Raw genomic sequence first — 20,567 nt, 5'->3', positions numbered from 1 at the left:
CCATTTGGCACAAATATTCCTGTAATGTATCAGGGTAGACAAACCATGAATTGCAATTGATATAAACAATGGCACGTATCAGCGATTTTATTATTCTCATGAGTAAATTAGATATAAGAAAAAAAAGAAGTTTAGCATAATCAAAACAATTAAAAGGGGCCATATACTGGTAAATCAGGAATGATATTGATCTCAATAAAAGCAATGCAATCAATTAATTTTGTAATTGATTACAAATTGGAAAGGTAAATGTGCATTTGGAATAGCAGAAAAATCATTATGTATTAAAATGTAATAAAAAGTCTAATCAAATTAAAAATAAATAAATGTACTACAATAGGGTTAAATATCACAGAAATCTTGATTGCCTTTCGTCTGATATAGACAATAGTGACTAAAAAGTTTTGGACCAATAACAAAACATATACTAGTAAATCATTAAAACAAATCTATAAATATAGTCAACAACTAAACGGCCAAACTAATTAACAAAGTTTCTTAAACATTCCATTAAAAAGGGATTAACAAATTGTCCTTTTAAGAATTTCAAACTTTGTAAATCATCTACATTAATATGTTTACAAATGATCACATTGAGCAATACCTAAAAATAGTCCTGAGCACAAATTCCAATACAGAGTAGAAATAGAATGTATATATACATATGTATAGGTATAAAATATCATCACATAGAATTGGATATAATTTGAAAAGACCTCGTAGATTTTGGTACTGTTTCCTGAGTAGACAAGGTGTAATATAAAAGTTGGTAAAAGTATACAAGTGATTGTACAACAATATATAAAATGCGCTACACTGCCTTGCATTTATAAGGCATTTCACTTTTTTTCTTTTGATTTTAAAAGGCATTCTCAAAATATTTAAACAATAAATTTGTTGAAATATAAAATAAGAAATCATTCACTGTAAAAACATCAACAAAAACCCAAACAAAGACAAAAAAAACTAAAACAAAAACTGCAATTTCACTTCAAAAGCTAGTGTGACCAAATCCGTAGCAACATAGAAAAGCTGCCAGTTGTTGAGGTAAAGTTTAAAATTAGTATTTATCATAACCTCTTCTCAAACAATGTTCTAAGTTGTAGATCCCCCCCCCCCCCCCCCTTTGTAAGTTGTTTTCCTTCAGTTGAACACCGTGTAAATAAATGAGCATAACTGCAGTCACTGGCACGGTGACATACAGTACAGCCAAAATTGAGCTGAGTATTAAATCGAATATTTTTAAGTTCTCTATAAAACAGTCCTGGATACACAAGTAGATTGTATGTCATCAAAAGTCATTCATTTACCATAGCAAAGATTAGTTTGTGTGTGCAAGGAAGATATGTATCTTATTTCCTGTTTTTAGTCGGTGAGGGACATTTTTTCAGTCATGCTCTGAATAATTTCCACCATGATGTCTTTGGGTAGAGAGGTAAAGTTTGGTTGGTGTACAATATCGTTCATTCTGGCTCTCATGAAAGACATGGCTGCTGATATTAAATCCTCTGAAGAAAACAAATAGATATATCACTGAATTTGTTTACAAAATTACAATAAATTACTCAAACTTACAGTGAGGCAAGAAATCTAAAGCAATTTGCAAATGAATAATAACTTTAATTCCAGAACAAATAGGCAAGTGAAATGAGCAAAAGATTAGATGAAATATATATTCAAAGGCAAGGCAGACATCAGCGACACTTCAACAGCTGATATAACCACTGATGAGAAAGTTACTTGTTCTGCTGATAGCTTTTTTAACAAGCGCGGTGAAAACGTTCTCTTGGCTCTGGAAAATGCCAAAAAGCCAAGAAGAAATCTAAGCTCAATCATTGCAGGAAAGGCCATCACTGAACAGGACGTCTTTGAAAAAATTCAGGCATACAATGAAAAGACAGAAAATTCCTCAAAAGATAAGGGGAAAGGAAAGGAAAATAATAAATTAGCTGAACACCAGAAGCCAGGCTCATCAAATACTCAAAGAAATACAGCAGGTCCTTCTAAAGCTCAAAATGCCTCACCAGGTCCATTTCTTGGTCTGTCAGATGAGTCGGATCATGAGTCGATCAACTGCTGATGAGGAAAAGTGTTGCGTATGTGATAAACTTGAGCCTGAACAGTTGAAGTTTAAGCCTTACATAGAGTTTGTTAGGTGGGGTCAGTGTCACTGTGGACATTGGGTTCATCTGTCCTACTGTATCAAGGAAAAGGTTATCCGAAGGGACACACAAATCACATGCCCTCATTGTTTATGACTTTAATCTCTGTCAGTTAATTACCATTGATTTTAATGATCACTTTCATCAAATTTTATAAAAAGTTGTAGAAAATGATAAATATTGTATTGTTATTATTGTAAAATGATAAATATTTAATTGTTATTATTGTTTGTATATTAAGACTGATTAAAAAAAAATCGAAACAGACTTATTATTATGTGTTTTTATATCACGAACAGCGCGCCATACCTGCTTTCGAAAATAGGTGACGTCAAACAAAACATTTCTGATCATGGCGGATCCAATGAAAGTCAAATCGCTGCCTGATTTTTAATGATTTCAAAACAATTAAGGTGAAAATCATCTAATTATTGTTAATTAATGCTGATATAAATAACTTTGGGCAAGAAAAATAGATGCAAATATTTTTATTTGTGACAAAAGTTTTACACTATCGAAAACTGGTAACGCCAGGATATTTTGCTACAAAATCTCTTAATTACAGCTCAGTAATTTTATAAATGATGATATTTACTGAAGATCGAGATTTCTTGTTCACATTACAATAAACTGTATTTATTTAATCTTTCCGATCATTGGGAGATTGCAGTACAGTACATTACTAAACATCTTATCATTATTGGCAGTTTATATTTACAATATATTTGTACTGTAAACTACCCAACATCTTACCAATCATTGGAAATTTGTTTACAGAATTGTATACTACAAAACATCTTGCTAATAGTCATAGGGAGTTTGTTTACAGTACTGTAAACAAAAAACATTTTATTAATCATTGGGATTTTATGTTTACAGTACTGTATACAACAAAACATCTTACTGATCGTTGGGATTTTATGTTTACACTACAGTATACTACAGAACAGCTCATCAATCATAGAGAGATTATGTATACAGTACTGTATACTGTAAAACATCTTACCAATCATTGGGAGTTTGGTGGCAGCTTCCACATAGATATCCACCACATTATCCACATTCAGGCTCATACAGAGGCTCATAAAAGCCATTGACTTCAAATCCTCTAGGCAGAACTGATCAGCAACTAATATTTAAGAAGAAAAAAAGATTTTACTGCAATTTTTCACCATTTGTAAATCATGTATTTTTTAACTGACACAGCTGCAAAAATCATCATGAAAGTCATATGACTAACAAAGAGAGTGTAGCACTAATTATAAAACAGTGCCAAGAAAGAAAACTTGAAATCATTCTTGAAAAATTGCTAAAGAATAAATCCCCCCCCCCCCCCAGTCTCAATATTTTTTTGCAGAAATGTTCTTATTTTCTAAATAAAACCTCTGCCATCTACATGTGTACTCTCTTACAAATCCTTCACTATTATAATAAATTTAGTGCAATATGAAAACTGCATTCTTATTTAATCATCATTCCATGAACAATCAAGCAATAAGAATAAACTTGCTTATTTAAAAGTTTTGTGAAACTTAATAATATTAATTATAATTGTACTTTATATATGTTCATAACATATCTGTATACCTAACAAAAACAAAGTCAAAATATCCTACCTCTCCAAATCTCCAAAAGCAGGCAATGGTCAGAATTTTCAGCAATCTCATTGGAGTAAATAAAATGTAGAATGATTGAAAAAGCATCAGCGCTGACATCCTTTATTTCTATTGATCCCTGTAATTATGTAAAGCTTTCTTTTGAAATGTGAAAGATAATATTTCCATCTCCATAGTACCCCATTTAACTACAACAAACTATTATAATTGGTTGTACATGAGAAGTTTATAATTTTCATGATTTTTATTCTTCTGTTATTCATCAAGTCATGAACAAATTATACTTTTCCTGTTAAAATTTAGAGGAATAAAAATGAAGAGATACTAGTGTTATGAATTTTGACATTAAAGTCCTTATGAAATACAGCAACATTGTAAGAGTGAATAGGTGTGTTTTTAATAAGTGAACAGAACATACAGTGAAACACGCTTATAACGAAGTCCCAGGGACGGGTAAGTTAACTTCGTTATAAGCGTAATTCGTTATATCGGTCAAGTTTACAACATGAAATAGAGACTTGGGGAATGAAATTCACTTCGCTGTAAGCGTCAATTCATTATAAGCGTGTTCGCTATAACCGTGTTTTACTGTATACAGTAAAACACACTTATAACAAAGTCCCGGGAACGTGCAATTTTACTTTGTTATAAGCGTAATTCATTATTTCTGTCAAGTTTACAATCATCATTCCATGAACATTCATTTTCATTTCCCGTGACTTTATTACTATTGTAAATAAAGTCATGGGAAATGAAAATCACTTCGCTATATTAAGCATCAATTCATTATAAGCGTGTTTGCTATATCCGTGTTTTACTGTATATAAAAATATTTTATCTGCTAGGAAGAAATTGAAAAATGGAATGGCCTAATTCAGCAAGGTATTTTGAATAAAACTGCATAGCATGCACTTGAAGTTTAAATAAAAATAATCTTTTTACATGTACATAGTTTTTCATACAATAATCATGCAAGGATTCCTAATTAAACGTGAGGAATTAATATCCGCCTAAAATTGCAAGAAGCACCCTTGTCAGATTTTCAATTCTCACAATTATTTTCTAAGAGTTGAAAACTGTAAGAAATAAGGATAAAAGTTTCACATTGAGTTCCCCATTACATATTCTCATGATTAGATATGAAACAGCAGAAACGCAGAATTAAGTAGTAGCGTAATATAAGGAATTTACAGTAATTTGCAATGAATTGTGTTTGCCTGTGCATATGATATTGACAACTTACACTTGTTTTACTTTCTTTCATTTGGTCACAAAACATAGCTCTAAAGAAGTCAGACCGCACAGTCAATATGGCCTTGTGTCCATGGAAAGTTCTACCATCCACGGAGAATTGGACATCACTAAATAGGTCGCTATTGACAAGCTCTTTCATGTTCTTTGACAGTGTGGCAGGGGCTGGAGGCAACTCTGAAATGCATCATAATAGAAGTTTACAAACAAACTTAAAATGCATCATCATAAAAGTTTACAAACAAACTTGAAATGCATCATCTTAGAAGTTTACAAACAAAACTTGAAATGCATAATCATGAGTTTACAGCAAATTAGAATATCATCATAGAAGTTTACAGCAAATTAGAACATATCAGCATATAAGTTTACAGCCAATTAAAAGGCATCATCATTAAAGTTTACAGCAAACTAGAATGAATCATTAAAATAGTTTACAGCAAATTAGAATGTATCATAATTAAAATTTACAGCAAATTAGGAAACATCATAGAAGTTTACAGCAAAATTAGAATGCATTATCATACGAGTTTACAGCAAATTAGAATGTATCATAATTAAAATTTACAGCAAATTAGAATGCATCATCATACAAGTTTACAGTATACTGATAAATAGAATACTGCAAAGGCAATTCTACAGTGTATCATCAAATTTACAGTGTGTCTTTAAAGTTACATCGAATTGAATAAAGCAATGTTTGGTAGTTCTATTTAAAAATACTGTTCTGGGAAAATTTTGTAAGTTTTACTAGGCTTTGGGGGATAAATATTTTAGGGCTGAAATTTACCAAAATTGAATCTTGTTCCAACCATTTCTACTGCATCAATTTCTACCCAAGTCCCTGCTTTTGTACAATCCACATCTATCCGTAATTCATTAACTTGGTAGACTGGTTTCTACAAGGAGAAATCAACATTTGGATTAATAACATACCAAGTATTGGTGATTTCATGTATATACCGTAAAATGCCATTCATGAGAAATTACAGGCTATGCATCATAGGGCTACATAGTAACCACATTCTTGAGAGCAGTTAATGTCTATTTTTTCCAATTTCCAGTGCAGTTCATAGTTATACCTTTATTGATGGTGAAAAAATTCTACTTTTCTTGTGGCATTCTACTTGCTGGGCTTCATATATAGTATCCCATTTCCCTGCAGGGTCTTTAGCCTTAATTCTCTTGGTACCTCCAGAATGGTAAGTCTCATAAATGTTGACCTCTGTCAGAAAGACTCTTTCTTTAAACAGGACCTGGAAAAGGTAGCATGAATTGTTAACCATGCAAAAATCTGCAAAACAAAGCACAATTGGCACATTATGACATAAAGCAGTTGCCTAAAAATCAAAACCTTTCATAATTTCTAAAACTTTCCCATGGTAAAAATTGATTTCACAGTAGCTGACACTCCATGTTTAACTGATGTTCACTGCAAATGGGTGATTACATTCACCATCTTGAAAATGTGTTATCCCTTTTCTGTTTTAAATACAATAGATAATATCATTTAGAATTTTAAATAATTAGGTTTATAAGCAGCATCACATTTAAAATGTGTCAGTAACCTCATGGTTTAAAGTACTTAGTAGAGACTGTGTTATGTTTAATCTGCATCAGCACTTTAATTTCACTGATACCAATTAAATTGAATTTGTATCAATAATTAGTTGAATGATGGAGAAGGGTTAACAAAGTAGACCAGAAATGGGAGTACTAATTGTATATAAAATAGGACTTACCTCAATAAACTGTTTGGCATCAATGTTACTACTTGCCCATGCTCCATGCAGATCTCCATGCTGTGGGTAGACCCTTGGGGGCCCAATAACTGTATTAGCTGACCAACTGAATTTAAAAATAAAATAAACTTGACAAACAAAAAATATTATGCAGAAGAAGAAATCTTCAAATGCGACATTAAACATTCAGTACTTGAATGGTTATTCTCAAAATAATGAAAATTAATGTTATATCAATATGACTTGTTGTTGATTTATAGTTTTCCATTTCATACCATGCTGGAACACATATATACATGTTTGTTATTTATTTTTAATAATTAAAGTGAATGTACAATCTTTTCAAGGATGTTTACTCTCGCTGACAATCTTTGGATTAGTAGCCATGCATCATAAAATGACACTAGATTTTGTGTAAGACAAATAGGATACAAAGCTACTTTAGAACTTATCTCAAAGAATCGTGAACCTACACAATTTTATTGTCAATATCATTTAATGCTGGAATCTTGCTTAAAGGTTTTCACAGTACATTTGTTGCCTTTTAGAATTCAGTAAATACCTGGTACTGTTGTATTGTGATGAGAAGTTTGTTACTTTTGATACGAACTGTCGAATCTTGTTGGTATCTGCAAAACACTCAGCCATTCTTTTGATACTTATAAAACTTGATTATTGTGCAGGTTCCTACAACAAAATATTTAAAAAATATCACCAAAAACTAGAGAGTAAATAAAAATCACTGTCTATCTCACATAAGTTGGTTAGGTAGGTAAAGAAACATTTATACTGTTATAACAATATCCGGGTTGGTAACCTTTATCTCTAAGACACCTCAATAACCAAATTGAAATTCATATTGATGCAAATTAATTTTTTCTACAACATCTTTTTAAATATTCCATTAAAATCGTTCTAAGAGGTCAGATTATTTTACGCACGGTCGCTTTATCAGCTGTTGATTCGGGTATGATAGAAAATCCTGAAATACAAGTGACGTTTGTTTGTTTGTAAATATTGCGCAATCGCTTTTTTGGTTAAGCAGTTCATGTATGTATTCGTTCTTATTATTTAACGATTGTAAACCTTTTTCAAAATACTTTTTCTCAAAAATAGATATAAAAAATGATATTTTGTCTAAATTATACATCTAAGCATGCATGATTATATATAAATAAAAAAATAACCAAAGAGACTTTCAGACGAACTTCAGTACAACTTATTTTAAATTAGAATTGGGTAAAAGCGGACCTCTCAATCTATGCATGTGCAAAACATCTGTACCATTAATATGTATAGGAATTTTATTTGAATATGTAGGTTTTGACATTGGCTAATAGCACCTGTTAAAATTTTACACATTTTCTAAGGTTATTACAGGTACGTATGTATTATTATATGTATGTAATATTTGTAATTTCTATTTTTAGGGGGCGGGTAAAGGAACCCAGATTTTTTTTTTCATAAGTTAGATTGAAAAACCCTATCCCATCTATGAAAATGGGTTTATTTGTTACTTATAGAAATTCAGATACCTGTGATAAAACGCCCCATAATGTCTCATCAGTTAACAGCAATAAATAAGAACATGCTCCCTCCTCTGTTTGGTCATTTAGATACATGTATGTAGTCACCAGGTTCTGGTTTATCAAATCTGTTGATTAGATTTCTTCAAAAAATGGTAACTGAACACATATCTCACTGTATTGTATTCAAGTGATTTAAGGTTACTGTGTTGCTATTGGTGGTTAAAAATTGTGTCAATTGAGTTCTCCAAACATTTTTTTTTGCCCGAACTCTTCTTCAGGAATTTTTATTAAACTGGGTTCATGTGAATAGGAAATGCAAAATAAAATTCTTGTGCAAAATTATTTGTAAAGTTTTGTCCTTCCAAGATATTAATTCACATGATCATTTGCTCAAGTCACATCTTGCTGTCTCTTTCTTTTGGTAGGGTAACGACTAATGGCCGATCATGTTCACAAGATCCCTTCCATTCTTCACTTGTGCCCGGATTACATTGTGGTTGACAAGCCATTTGACACGCCTATCAACAGCGAGGACCCCCACATGGTGTCTGTGGAAACGCTGTTGAGTAAATACTATCCACATCTCAGGGACCCCAGTGTCAAACACGGATTCAGGTTGGACGTCTTGTTGGCTTTTAAAAAAAAAATTCTGTATTTTAGAGATATATTGCAAATTATTTCTTATCTAAAATGTTCATGTATTCTTTATATGGCAGATTAAAGGGAAACTCTGTTTTTTATGGTAATCCATTTTTTCTCAATTTAGCGTGTTGTCATCTTTACTTCTAGGACACAGTATTTAATTTTTGTGGGTTTTGTGGTTTGGTTGATCCAAAAGGCCAATTTAAATCATCATCTAAGTAAGAAACAGAATTAATGGCCTTCTATTATTGGTACTAGGATTATCGGCTCTCAGTTTACATGTCCTCAAAACTGAATTATGAAATCCACAAAAATTGACGGCCACAAATATTATATAATGAAACCACAGTGAAACATAGAATTGACGGAGATTTTCAAATGTTCATAAATTCAATCCAATATGGAATCTATCTTTCATATAAAAGTCATCGTCTTTGTTGTTATCTTCACATACATCTTAATGCTCCATCCGTTTATTTTTTTTGTAGGTTTCAGCACAGACTAGATCTAGCTACTAGTGGACTGCTCTGTTTATGTCGAACAAAGAAATCGGCTGGTAAAATGTTTCGGGAATTCCAGAAAAGATCTGTATTGAAACATTACATTGCTTTGGTAAGCAGATAAGTCTATATAATTTACTATGCTATAAGTAATATTTTGATGATGTATCTAATGAGTTACCGAGGCATGTTCTGAATAGTGGGTGCTCGGGAGCACTTGCTAAACTTTGTGTAACAGGTATAGCGAATTTTGGTGAATACCTGTGAGCACCGACTCTGCTGAACACACCTCGGATGTAAACCAACTTAAATTTACTATCAAGAATGACAATGCAGAATGTGTAATGTTATTATACCCCCCGCAAACAAAGTTTGGGGGGGTATATAGGAATCACCTTGTCCATATGTCCGTCTGTCCGTCCGTCTGTCTGTGAAATCGTGTCCGGTCCATATCTTTCTTATGGAGAAACATTGGAAGTTCTTAGCTCACACAAAGATTGCTTATGACCTTAGGGTGTGTCATGACCTTGACCCAAGGTCAATTGAGGAAGTTCAAGGTCATTGTTTCAAAAATGCTAAATTCTCTCTGTGTCATGTCTTGTATTAATGGAAATATTAGAAGCTAAAATTTGACACAAAGCTTGCTCTTCTCAGGCCTGATAAAATTATTTTTAGATTCTCATCCCCGTCTCTCTGAAAATGGCCTGCCCCGATGAAATTTATTTTGGGGGGAAAAAAATGTGTGGAAAATTTTTTTTGGAAAAAATCGGGCTCAGTATACCAATAATTCAAAATGTTTAAATATTAAATTGCTGCTTGACATGTGGATTTCGTTTGATTCAAGTCATGGTTGTTAACGGAAGTATGCAAATGTCCTCATGCATCAACTTTAACTTAAATTAAAATGGAATTAAAGGATAGAAATTGGTTTGTTTACTCCTATTAGCATTAACAGTTTTAAAAAATAGAGCAGTTTGTTATTTATAGAAAATGAACAGTGAAATAGATTCATCCAATATTTTCTATAATAGCAAAAATACACGTTATGCTTTTTTTCTTAGCGGGGGGTATCAATTGTGAGCTTGCTCACAGTACCTCTAGTTATATTCTTTGGTAACCTAATTTCTAGGTATATGGACATTTAGAGAGTAAGACCCAGACAGTGGAAGTTGCTGTGGGTGAGGATTCCTCTGTAAGGGACATTCACAAGATGTGTACGTCAGACTCGGAGAGCTGTATCAATCCGCGGGAAGCCATTACTGAGATAATCGTTCTGGAGAAAGGAACATACAACGACCAGCCAGCCACTAAGGTCCTACTTAGGCCCCACACGGGTACGTACATATTGCATCAAAATATACATAAAATGTAACATGATTGACGTCTATATTTTTATAGACTGCAAGTAACAAATTATCTCTTCAGAAACTCATAACCAGTCTTGCATATGCTTACTGACCTTATGGGCCAACTTGTTAAATTTTCCTTGTTCTCATGAGTATTTTTTTTTTTTTCAATTCACCGATTAGAAATTGAATGTCTTTAGTTTGTAGTCAATTGCAACATGGAGGCCAAAACATTTTTTTTTTTTTATGTTAGGTTTGTTACTGTCTATGGAAATATGGTATGTCATGTTGTACACATTGCTGCTAGACAGCAGTTATATACCGTTGAATATGTTATATGTTTTTAGTTTCTAAATTCTGCAATCAAGAAATGAAAACACTCAAATATGTGAATGAATTTATCTCTTGTAATTTTATTCAATGTATTCTAAGAGTTGATTAATATTTTTTAAAAGTACATGTACATGTGTAAATTTTGATATTTTATTTAGGACGGCCTCACCAGTTACGCGTTCACTGCGACCATATTGGACACAGGATTGTGGGTGATTACATGTATAGCAATCGACAGGACACTTTGCCATATCGTATGATGCTACATGCATTAAGACTTAAATTTAATGAACTGGATATTTTGTCCAAGGATCCATTTACATCTGATAAAGATGAATTGTGGAAAGTGACAGACACCATCAATACATACAACAATATATGTACATGAGAGTCTTTGTTTCCTTGAAGTCTGTGGAATTTAACTACTGTCTTTCTAAACTACAACAGTTGCTTATTTTTTTTCTCTGTGAAGAAAATTTTGATCAAAAGAACATGGGTGAATAAGATGGTACAAAATCTCATTGATTAAATCAATAAATTTTGAAATGAATTTTTCTCATTAAAATCTACCGGTATTTGTTTATTATATGATACAGTTTTGCAAAAGCACAATTTCTAACTATATGTATATAGTCCGTTGAATATTCAAACACAAGAAAAAAAAAATAATTGTCTCAAGTGTTGGTGATATCAAAACCTCAACCAAAACAGCCCAGTGCTATATTGTTAATTAAGGTCTGGTGCTCTTAACACTGAACCATTTCAGTCACAAAAAAGATGTTTAAGGTTGCTCACTACACTTCGAAATATTTTCTCAAATCAGCAGAAAATTACTTGATTATGAGAGATATCATAATGGATAAGAAGTATTCAAGTCAAATAGGCCAAAAATATGCAATTTTGGATGAAAAGTTACATTTTCAAAAATTTAATTCAGTTAACATGAACAAAAGCTCCAGGTGGATTCGAATTCATGATCTGCGGTTCAGAAGCCCAATACTTTAACCACTGAGCTACAATGATATACAACCGAACTGAACGATATAAACACTTTAACAAAACATTTAAATCGCCATCTTGTGACGTAGTGTCTTTATAAAAAAGTATAAGTCTGGGTGTAGTGAGGTACCTTAATACACTTTTATTATTTTTCTAAAATGTTCAATTGTTGGGACACAAAATAATATATCTAATATATAGTGAATCATCTCTTCAAGTTTTTGTTGATTGAAATTGATTTGATTTTCATTAGGCCTTAAATAGACTATGAAAAAAAAAATGTGGAGTACAAAGCATTGAAGTTCTTATTAAAAAAGTGACACTATTTGAAGATTTTGGTAGATATATGTACACTATTTTAAATCAATATTGTGTTGAATTTTTAAGGGTTACAAATTGATGTTATGTAAAATTTTCATCGTTTGGAATTAATTTTAAAAGAATTATCAGATCTAATGATATTTTTATTCGTAAGTATCTTATCCATCATGATCATATTATAGGCATTTTACCTGCCTTATTCCCCATCTTCTTTATTTGATTGAAAACTGCAATGTAAAGTGTTATTTACACATACAATATTTTGTTAACTTTGTGGTTTATGATATAAACTATATATAAGATAATATTTTTTTAATTAAAAAATCTCTTTTTTCAAAAACTTGAATATATTTGAAATGCACGGTAGATTTTTTTTAACTAAATAAATGTAAGAGTTATTCCTCTTAGTTTGCGCTATATAAAACATTTCGTATCATTTTTGTCAATGAGAAGTCTCAATAGATTTTGTAATCTGGTAATATTATTGGCTTTAGACAATATTTACTGAGGTAATCTTTTTTTTCGCAACCGTTTCGTGTCTTTATTCAGTCCTAATTAAATTTCCCTGGCACCTCGCATCATTGTTCAAAGTGTGTGTGGGGGGAGGGGGGGGCGAGATTAATATATAAAAAAATATTTAGACAAGAAAAAAACCCACCCATTAATATTAGTTTCCCTTACATCCAGTTCCTACATGTAATAAACATGTTTCAAAAAAGGGTCTACCACTCCCTGATCCTGCCCTTTTGCTACGTACCTGACTCCACATATAGTTTTCTATAGGGGTTACAAAAATGTTACCTAATGATGTTTTTTTTTTAAGTCACGGATTGCCGTTGTTAAAATTTTAACTTGAAAAAAAAATTTAACGAAGTTCTGTTTATCTGAAGGACATTTGTGTGATGAAACAATTTTACTACGATTTTTGTCAAGGATAATTGGAAGCTTTTGGTGAGGTAAATTAATGAAACATTTTTGAATAGGCGAATTTTGCCCGAGAAGAGAAACTGTCCTTCAAGTGCCGCTCGACTGTAGTGATTGTACTCCGAAGATTAGTTACAATTTCTGAGCTCGTCCTTTTAATCTTATCTGGTCAAGAGCTGTCATCAAAGAGCATTCGATACCCACTCCAGAGGAAATCAGGTCAGCAATAGCGCTGCGTTACGTCAGGGGCCAGCGATTGGCGATTTCCGAGGGCTTTTGATGTACGCTACAGTTAACAGATAATTGTAAGAATTGATATGTATCCGCCACTGGATACACGGGGATGAAACAGACCGCGAGCCCTTCTGCACGCAGAGACTCTCACCCAGAGGGAGAAGGTGTGAAAGACGGTGCAATGATATGACCGACCCTAGGGAGAGACTCGGTTCCGCTAAATCGAAATTTAAAAAGATGATAATGAAATTTATTTGCAACCCTTTCTTCTTAATTGATCTTGTGGTGTTTGAAGTATTTGCACTCATAATGTGCCTTTTCATGTTTAAATTGTAATAATCTTGATTAAAATAAAGGGGACCGATAAAGAAAATGAAATACCATGGCTTGTTTTTTTAATTTGAGTGACTCGCTCCGACGGTGTGAATAATTACTGCATCAATATGTCCGTAACATGGTACCTTAAGAGTAAACATTTTTATACAATATGGCTAACAAAATAAAACTGGACGCTTGGTTTTTAAAGAAAACGTAATTTTCAAACAATGACTTCATTTACACTAGTCTTAACAAATCTCTGTCGGCAAACATCAAAGGCAATTAACACAGTGATGTAATAGCCGATTAAAAGAAGAAGTCTTTGAAGTCACTTACAAAGAGATCCTTAGGAGATTGTTCTGCCTTTTGTAAACAAGCCAGATCTAAACACGAGCATTTGAACTTGTGTTACAAATAAAATTATTAAAGAGACATATTTTTACAAAGTTTATTAGATATTATAATCGCGTTCACTCGGACGTCATTCCCTTTGAAGTCCGCCTTGTTCTCATCAGATCACAAGCTATCGGGGACTGATAGATCTATCTTTTTATCATTAGTATTTACGCTGTTTTCAGTTTCTCTAAATCTCTAGTGTAACGAATATATTTTCACAATTTTGGTTCAATCTGTCGGATAAAAAACATGTTCGTTCAGAAAATGACCAGAATAACATCAAAAGGCTGCATTAATCCTTCTGTGAAATTTTATAGGATCTATGTTAAAATACATGTAAAGATGAATAGGGCTCAGAATAGTGTTGTTCTTTGGTCTGCAGAGCTTGAATCATTAGAATAAACAGTCAACACATGTCCTTATACTAATATTTCTTTGTGAAAAGCATTTTGTCTCCGACGATTCTTTGTAAAAATAGCGATTTAAGCGAGACGAAAATGATCAAAGGAACCTTATTCTCCCTACTTAGTTTCTTCGGAAGTTTGAAACTCTTTGAAAATTTATTGGGGGTGACCAATTAGAGCGAGTGTTTAGCCAAACGTCGAAATAAATCGACATTATGAAAATATATTTTTTCTTTGTATTTTATGAAAAAGCAAGCGATATTGAATTATAATCTAATCATATTATAGCTTTTAGGCACAAGTTTAATTTAGTTGATTAACCTGATCCAACCTTATTAGATAGACTAGCCCTAAGATATTTCTGAATGTTGATTCTATCTGAAAGCTGATTGGTGCGGTACATCAAAAGAAGTGACGTCACGGTGTACAATCCTGCCGGATCGCCGCATGTTTCTTTGATGTTAAATATTCGAACACTTTTAAATAAAAAATATCCTGAACGCCATTTTAACAAATTCAAGCTGATTATGACACCGAATGTAACTTTCGAGGTATGTGATACTGCATCACCACAGTGTTCTGTGTATTAGAGGTGGAAAACAGAGTTTACAAACTTAATTATTTTGAAAAAAGGAACGTAACTCTGTTCATATGCTGGATCAAATCACACAACTGTGACAACAGTGAAGTAAGTTCATTTGTGATTTGTTTACCTTTATTGGATTATTTTCACGAGGAATCTAAGCACAGTGTCATGAGTGTTTTTTATCCATACAAATTGATTTCCGGGGAGTAAATATGTGTGCAAGGTTTTTGAAACCGATTCACGTGTGTTGATAAAAAAGTTTATATACCTGAGGAATTTCTGGTTGTAGATATTCATGAAGGCATTGTTAAATGGTTTCGGTGTATTGTATTGCATGTGAAAAGTTGATATTAAATTAAAAAGCACCCTATATGTATCTTATGGTAGTCACTGTTCGAATTTTCTTCAGTAGCAGGTGCCCGTTGTATGTTTTTATTTCATGCGTAAGTTATGGCCCTTTGTGTGCCCCGATTTGCATAGGCCGTAATGGCGGCTACTAAACTCTCGTTCCCATAAACTAAATTTCTCTCTTTTCGGGTGCTACTGAACACAAAACGTGAGTATTTTATGTAATGTAGAAGTTGATCATGAATAATTCTAATTAACAAAGACAAAATTTAGTTTGAAATTCGATAAGGAAAGGTAGAATTGGCATGGCTTCGCTGCTCAAAAGAAAGAGGTCACGTATAAATGTGAATGGCTACCGAAATCACTGTTTGGAATTTGCTTGTGATATCTACTTGCGTCGAATCCAATGATATGTTTTCTAGCGTTGAAACAGGTTATTTTATAAGTTTTACGGAAATACTTTATTGTGATTAATTATGGAAACCTTGTCCATTAGCCTATTTGAGAATATAAATGTATTGGAAGCATGCACTCTCCGATAGGCCTAATTTACGGCGCACTCTTAGATACCACAGATGAGCTCGTTTAGATGAATGTGTGTTTGATTGATTTCATATTTAAATTAGGTGATTGAAAAGGGGGAGTTTATTGAAAAACTGCATTCAGAAATTTGTATATTATAATTTGACACTTTACATAATGGTGAAAAATAATGCTTATTCTTAATTATTGGAAGAAAAATAATATCACAGTTGACTTGTCATTCAGGTTATTCTTAAATGATTAATTTATTGTTTTATTTCCTAATTCAATGATTTTCATCAATTGGCAGATGAGATGAGAGTAACCCCTCTCCCCCTGTGATATCCACTGGCAGCATGACAAGCAACAAAGTTTGTCAATTTCTGAGTGAGTCAGGGGGGAACAACTTCACTGAATCCGCACCGCGACCTCCCGTTCCAGGGGAGGAGAATGAAATAGTCTCCAATGGTGGCATGTCCACCCGGTCCAGTGAATCAATGAAGAGCCATGTTTCTACCAAGTCCAGTAAAAGTCAAACGTCCAACAAGAGTACCACGTCAAATCGGGACTTGACGGCGACACATTCGCCGGCTGCCACACCTAGGCGATCGGCAAAAGACAAATCTCTGCTTCTAAGTGGTTGTGACACAGAGGAGGCCCCCTTGGGTTTCGAACCAGAAGGGAGTGACTCAAACTCTCCTCCCTTCCATGAAAACATGGAAAATAGTTCAACGCCTCCATTTATGCGATGGGCAGAGAACCTTACCTACCTACTGGATGATCGTGATGGATTATCTTTGTTCACTACGTTCTTGGATCAGGAAGGATTTGGAAAGACCTATGTAGAATTCTATTTTGCATGTGAGGGCTTGAAGAAAAGTGAACCAAAGAAAGTTCAACAAATTGTGAAAATAATCAATCGGAAGTATTTCAAAAGTGATAAACTACCATGTGTATCAGAACAGACGAAATGTGTAATTCAGGAGAAATTAAAGAAACAGACTGCGGACCGGACAATTTTCGATGGTGCCCAGTTAGAAGTCAGAAATGAAATGAGCTGTCATAGCTACCCATTATTTATAAAAAGTGACCTCTATGTGCAATATATTCAAAAGGGAGGGGACAGCCCCAATAGTAACAGTTCTAGTGGCTCCAATAGTGCTAGACCTATGTCCATGCCTTTGCCCACTCTACCTGAAGACAAGGTGTTAGCAGATGTTTCCACTGACAATGCAGCAACTTTATGTGGCCCACCCTCCAGTTGCAAACGATCCTCTAGTGCTAAAAGAACATTAGAAACCTATACTAGTACCAGGTGAGATACTCACAGGATTCCCTCCCTCCCCCCCCCCCCCCCCCACCACCACCACCACCATTATTAAATTATTAAATTCTTGGATATTTAAGGAAAAAGCCGCTTTTTACCTTTGACCTCAACAGTTCAAGGTCAAATTAACCCAGTCTATTCACTTTAGTCAAGTTCATTGATATATGGATTCGTATATTGTAGTGTACAATATACACCTGCATGGTTTTTTTTTTCCAAAAGAGACTTTCTCATTTTTAAAACCTTTCCAAGTTATAAAAAGATTAAGGATTGTCAGTTCCAAAGGATTGTGTTTCGGTACATATTGTGGAATGTTGATTTTATCATTCCTTAACCTACCACTTTAGAAGTACAGCAATTGCACCTCACACAGTCCTCACCATTTCAAAGGAAACCAGAGAAGGTCTAAGTAAATATAGCTGTATTGCATTAGAACAAGGGATTAAATTTAACAGATCGACCACAGCGTATAGTGTGACTGGCCTTGTAACACATAAACCAAGTAGTTCGCATATTACATGTGTACCAACTCACTGATATAATGTACAGTAAACCACTCTGTCAGGTGGTCAAAATTTTTCTCAAACTCTAAAGTAACTTTGTAACATTCTTTGGAAAGATCAGTTCAATTTTAAAAACCATGGTTAAGAGAAAACAAGGGAAACCATCAATTTTTATTTTTTGTAATAGACCTGTTACTGTTCTAGAGATCAGTGGGACTAGGCAAGGCTTTTTTTATTGTTCAAGACGTTCAGGCTTGCAAGCAAGATGAAATATGATACGGCTTGGTTTACTTAGGTCTTAATTCACATACCAGGTAAATTGGAAAGGGCACCTGGTGCAAAAATTAAATGTATAATGATATATATCTCTGAAGTATTTTTTTTAAGTACACTATCAATGGGGTATAAAGGTTTTCTCAATCAAGATTTTAGATGGATTTTATCCAAATGTATTAAAATCAGTGGATTTTTCTTTCTTTTTTTATGAATCGATTCGTGTGCATAAAAAGCTAGGTGGAGAGGCACGAAATTCGAAAAATGGTTAAAGTAAACACCAGGTAACACCTGAATAAAAAAAGATGATAGGAAGTTACAAAGTAAATAGATAGATAGATAAAATTCTGTTTCATGTAGTGTTTGAAGTGAAGAGAATCTGTTGATATAGCATTAGGTGATAAAGTTATCAGCTCTACATGCAACTCAACTGGGCAATTCTGTTGACAAGCCATACCTGACCCACTTACAGTGGTAGCACACCTTGTTTCACAAGCATACACACACGTACACACATAGGACTGAAAATTGTTACCCCCTGCCATACATATTGCTACCAACTGTGTGCTGAGAAAAGATAAAATATCAGTTTTTTTCATTTTATAGTGAAGATAGTTATTAGAATTGACTTAAATGTTTTGAGATCTCTGTTGTATTGTATAGTCAGTCTAAAGATGACTCAATTCAAAAACAGTAACCATGGAACCAGGCTGTAGAATTGTTGCACTGCAATTCTAGTCCATACTCTTGCAGTTGGAGTAATGAGACTCGAGCTGCAGTGACACATTTTTTGAGTTTCGATGATATCTCTGGAGAACTTGGTTATCGTAGACCATGCATCCTCTAATGGCTCTGTGGTATAGGGCTATTCCGCTAACAGTACAGTCCAGACTCGGCAACAGTGTGCGCATGCAGTCAGACACCACTGGGAAATTCTGGAGATCAGTCTATCCGATAAAATACTTTATTACGGGATAATCTGGTGTCCTTCAGACAAAGTTACTTTATTCGATGGTGCATGATCATTTTACGAGATTATGGCGTTACTATATTAGGCATGTGATGAAACACTTTAGAACTGCCAGGCAGCTGATATTTTTGCCCTTTATATTCATAAGCTGTCCTCATTTTCAAAATCTCTCAATTATTATTGATCTTTTGAGATAGTTTTTCCCTTGTGAGGCAGATTTTTTTTTCTAGGATAGGAGAATTCATACAGTGTGGATAATTTCTGAAAAATTTTGTGTACACATTTGTCTAAAAGGGATCATCTGGGTGAATTGATCAATTCTGAAAAGACATTGAAATTTTTATGCAAGACAGATGCCATCTGTAAAACAATTTGACCTTGTTTGAACTTTCGTAATCCTTTGATGAATGTTTTAGAGGTTAACCAAGTTCACTTCTATATTCTCCCCTCTTACCAGTATTACAGTTGTAATTTATTTAACCCTGCTCTACTTATCATGGAGTGAATGCTGATGGAAATCTCTTGATCTAACAAAATTTCAAGAAAATGCTTAAAAGCTGCATTTGATAATAAATCTGTTATCATCAATTAAAAAGGCTACCTCTAACCTTATTTATCATTTGAGGTATTATTGACAGATTATGTGAGAAATCAACATTAAACTTTGATTTTCATACTGAAAGAAAATGATTAGAGAGAAATGATTGGAGAAATGATCAGAGAAATCAAAAAATTGTTTTCAAAAATATTTCTTTGCACATAATTATTGTACCAGATGAATTTTATCCAATTATTTATTCATTAGTCAAAGACTTAAAAAATCGCACATGCATGCATGCTCTAATTTATATTTTAAAAAGCTAAAAAAAATTGTTTTCCAGCTTTTTTAATATAAATTAGAGCATAAATTCGAAGTCTGTATTTTTAATGATGATGTAAGTGAAGAAATCAAAAAGAAGGTCACCATCACATGTTACAAATTTTCTGTTTTCAGTTTCCCTGCCCCTCCCCGGGTTCCTCCTCACCCCTACCATGTGTCGTACGCCCCCACCTCCGAGCAGGAGAGTGAGATCCAGAGCCTGTCCAGTGACGCCCTCACGGAGGACACCCTGTCCATCACCGATACCTCTAGCATGTAAGTACATCCGTACCCAAACTCAAACAACAGTATGCATTGCCTAATACAGTATTTTTTTTCATTTTTATTCTGCATATGTAAGTACATCCGTACCCAAACACAAATGACAGTATGCATTGCCTAACACAGTATTTTTTATCTCTTTTAAAATCTGCATATGTGAGTATGTCATGGGTACCTAAA

The 20,567-nt window shown here is 33.5% G+C and overlaps 3 protein-coding genes across 8 annotated transcripts in view; 2 read left to right on the top strand and 1 right to left on the bottom strand.

Annotated features, from left to right (window-relative positions):
* The window catches only part of LOC128167780 (uncharacterized), a 66,943-nt gene that overhangs the window by 4,075 nt on the left and 42,301 nt on the right, over window positions 1–20,567 (top strand). The gene's annotated exons all lie outside the window — the stretch shown is intronic.
* Window positions 72–7,821, bottom strand: LOC128167777 (speckle-type POZ protein B-like). 3 transcript variants are annotated; one of them, XR_008241259.1, is made up of 11 exons: window positions 7,713–7,821; window positions 7,334–7,458; window positions 6,772–6,877; window positions 6,112–6,285; window positions 5,820–5,928; window positions 5,022–5,206; window positions 3,779–3,896; window positions 3,169–3,291; window positions 2,472–2,545; window positions 2,025–2,197; window positions 1,413–1,508 (listed from the first exon to the last, which is right to left on the bottom strand). XR_008241259.1 is itself a non-coding variant. In XM_052833688.1 (10 exons), the coding sequence occupies exons 2-9, from the start codon at window positions 7,417–7,419 to the stop codon at window positions 2,045–2,047; spliced, it is 933 nt and encodes a 310-aa protein (XP_052689648.1). In that variant the 5' UTR covers window positions 7,420–7,458; window positions 7,713–7,821; the 3' UTR covers window positions 1,369–1,508; window positions 2,025–2,044. The 3 variants fall into 3 exon arrangements, 2 of the variants coding, with proteins under 2 accessions (XP_052689647.1, XP_052689648.1); XM_052833688.1 differs by lacking the exon at window positions 2,472–2,545 and having other exon boundaries at window positions 1,369–1,508; window positions 2,025–2,076; XM_052833687.1 differs by lacking the exons at window positions 2,025–2,197; window positions 2,472–2,545 and having other exon boundaries at window positions 72–1,508.
* The window catches only part of LOC128167771 (axin-1-like), a 30,295-nt gene continuing 17,720 nt past the window's right edge, over window positions 7,993–20,567 (top strand). Inside the window, exons 1-6 of one of the 4 annotated variants that reach the window (XM_052833675.1) lie at window positions 7,993–8,151; window positions 8,726–8,915; window positions 9,431–9,554; window positions 10,572–10,776; window positions 16,570–17,488; window positions 20,241–20,381. In XM_052833675.1, the coding sequence (XP_052689635.1) occupies window positions 8,737–8,915; window positions 9,431–9,554; window positions 10,572–10,776; window positions 16,570–17,488; window positions 20,241–20,381 (1,568 nt within the window). In that variant the 5' untranslated portion in view covers window positions 7,993–8,151; window positions 8,726–8,736. Of the gene's footprint in view, window positions 8,152–8,725; window positions 8,916–9,430; window positions 9,555–10,571; window positions 10,777–15,131; window positions 15,269–15,457; window positions 15,860–16,483; window positions 17,489–20,240; window positions 20,382–20,567 lie in introns of those variants that run through there. The other 3 variants (XM_052833673.1, XM_052833674.1, XM_052833672.1) reach the window with 3 other exon arrangements.

This window comes from Crassostrea angulata, chromosome 10, assembly GCF_025612915.1.
Source record: "Crassostrea angulata isolate pt1a10 chromosome 10, ASM2561291v2, whole genome shotgun sequence".
Classification (NCBI taxonomy): domain Eukaryota; kingdom Metazoa; phylum Mollusca; class Bivalvia; order Ostreida; family Ostreidae; genus Magallana; species Magallana angulata.
Note: the sequence above shows the minus strand (reverse complement) of the source record. Positions and strands in the feature narration are given on the sequence as shown.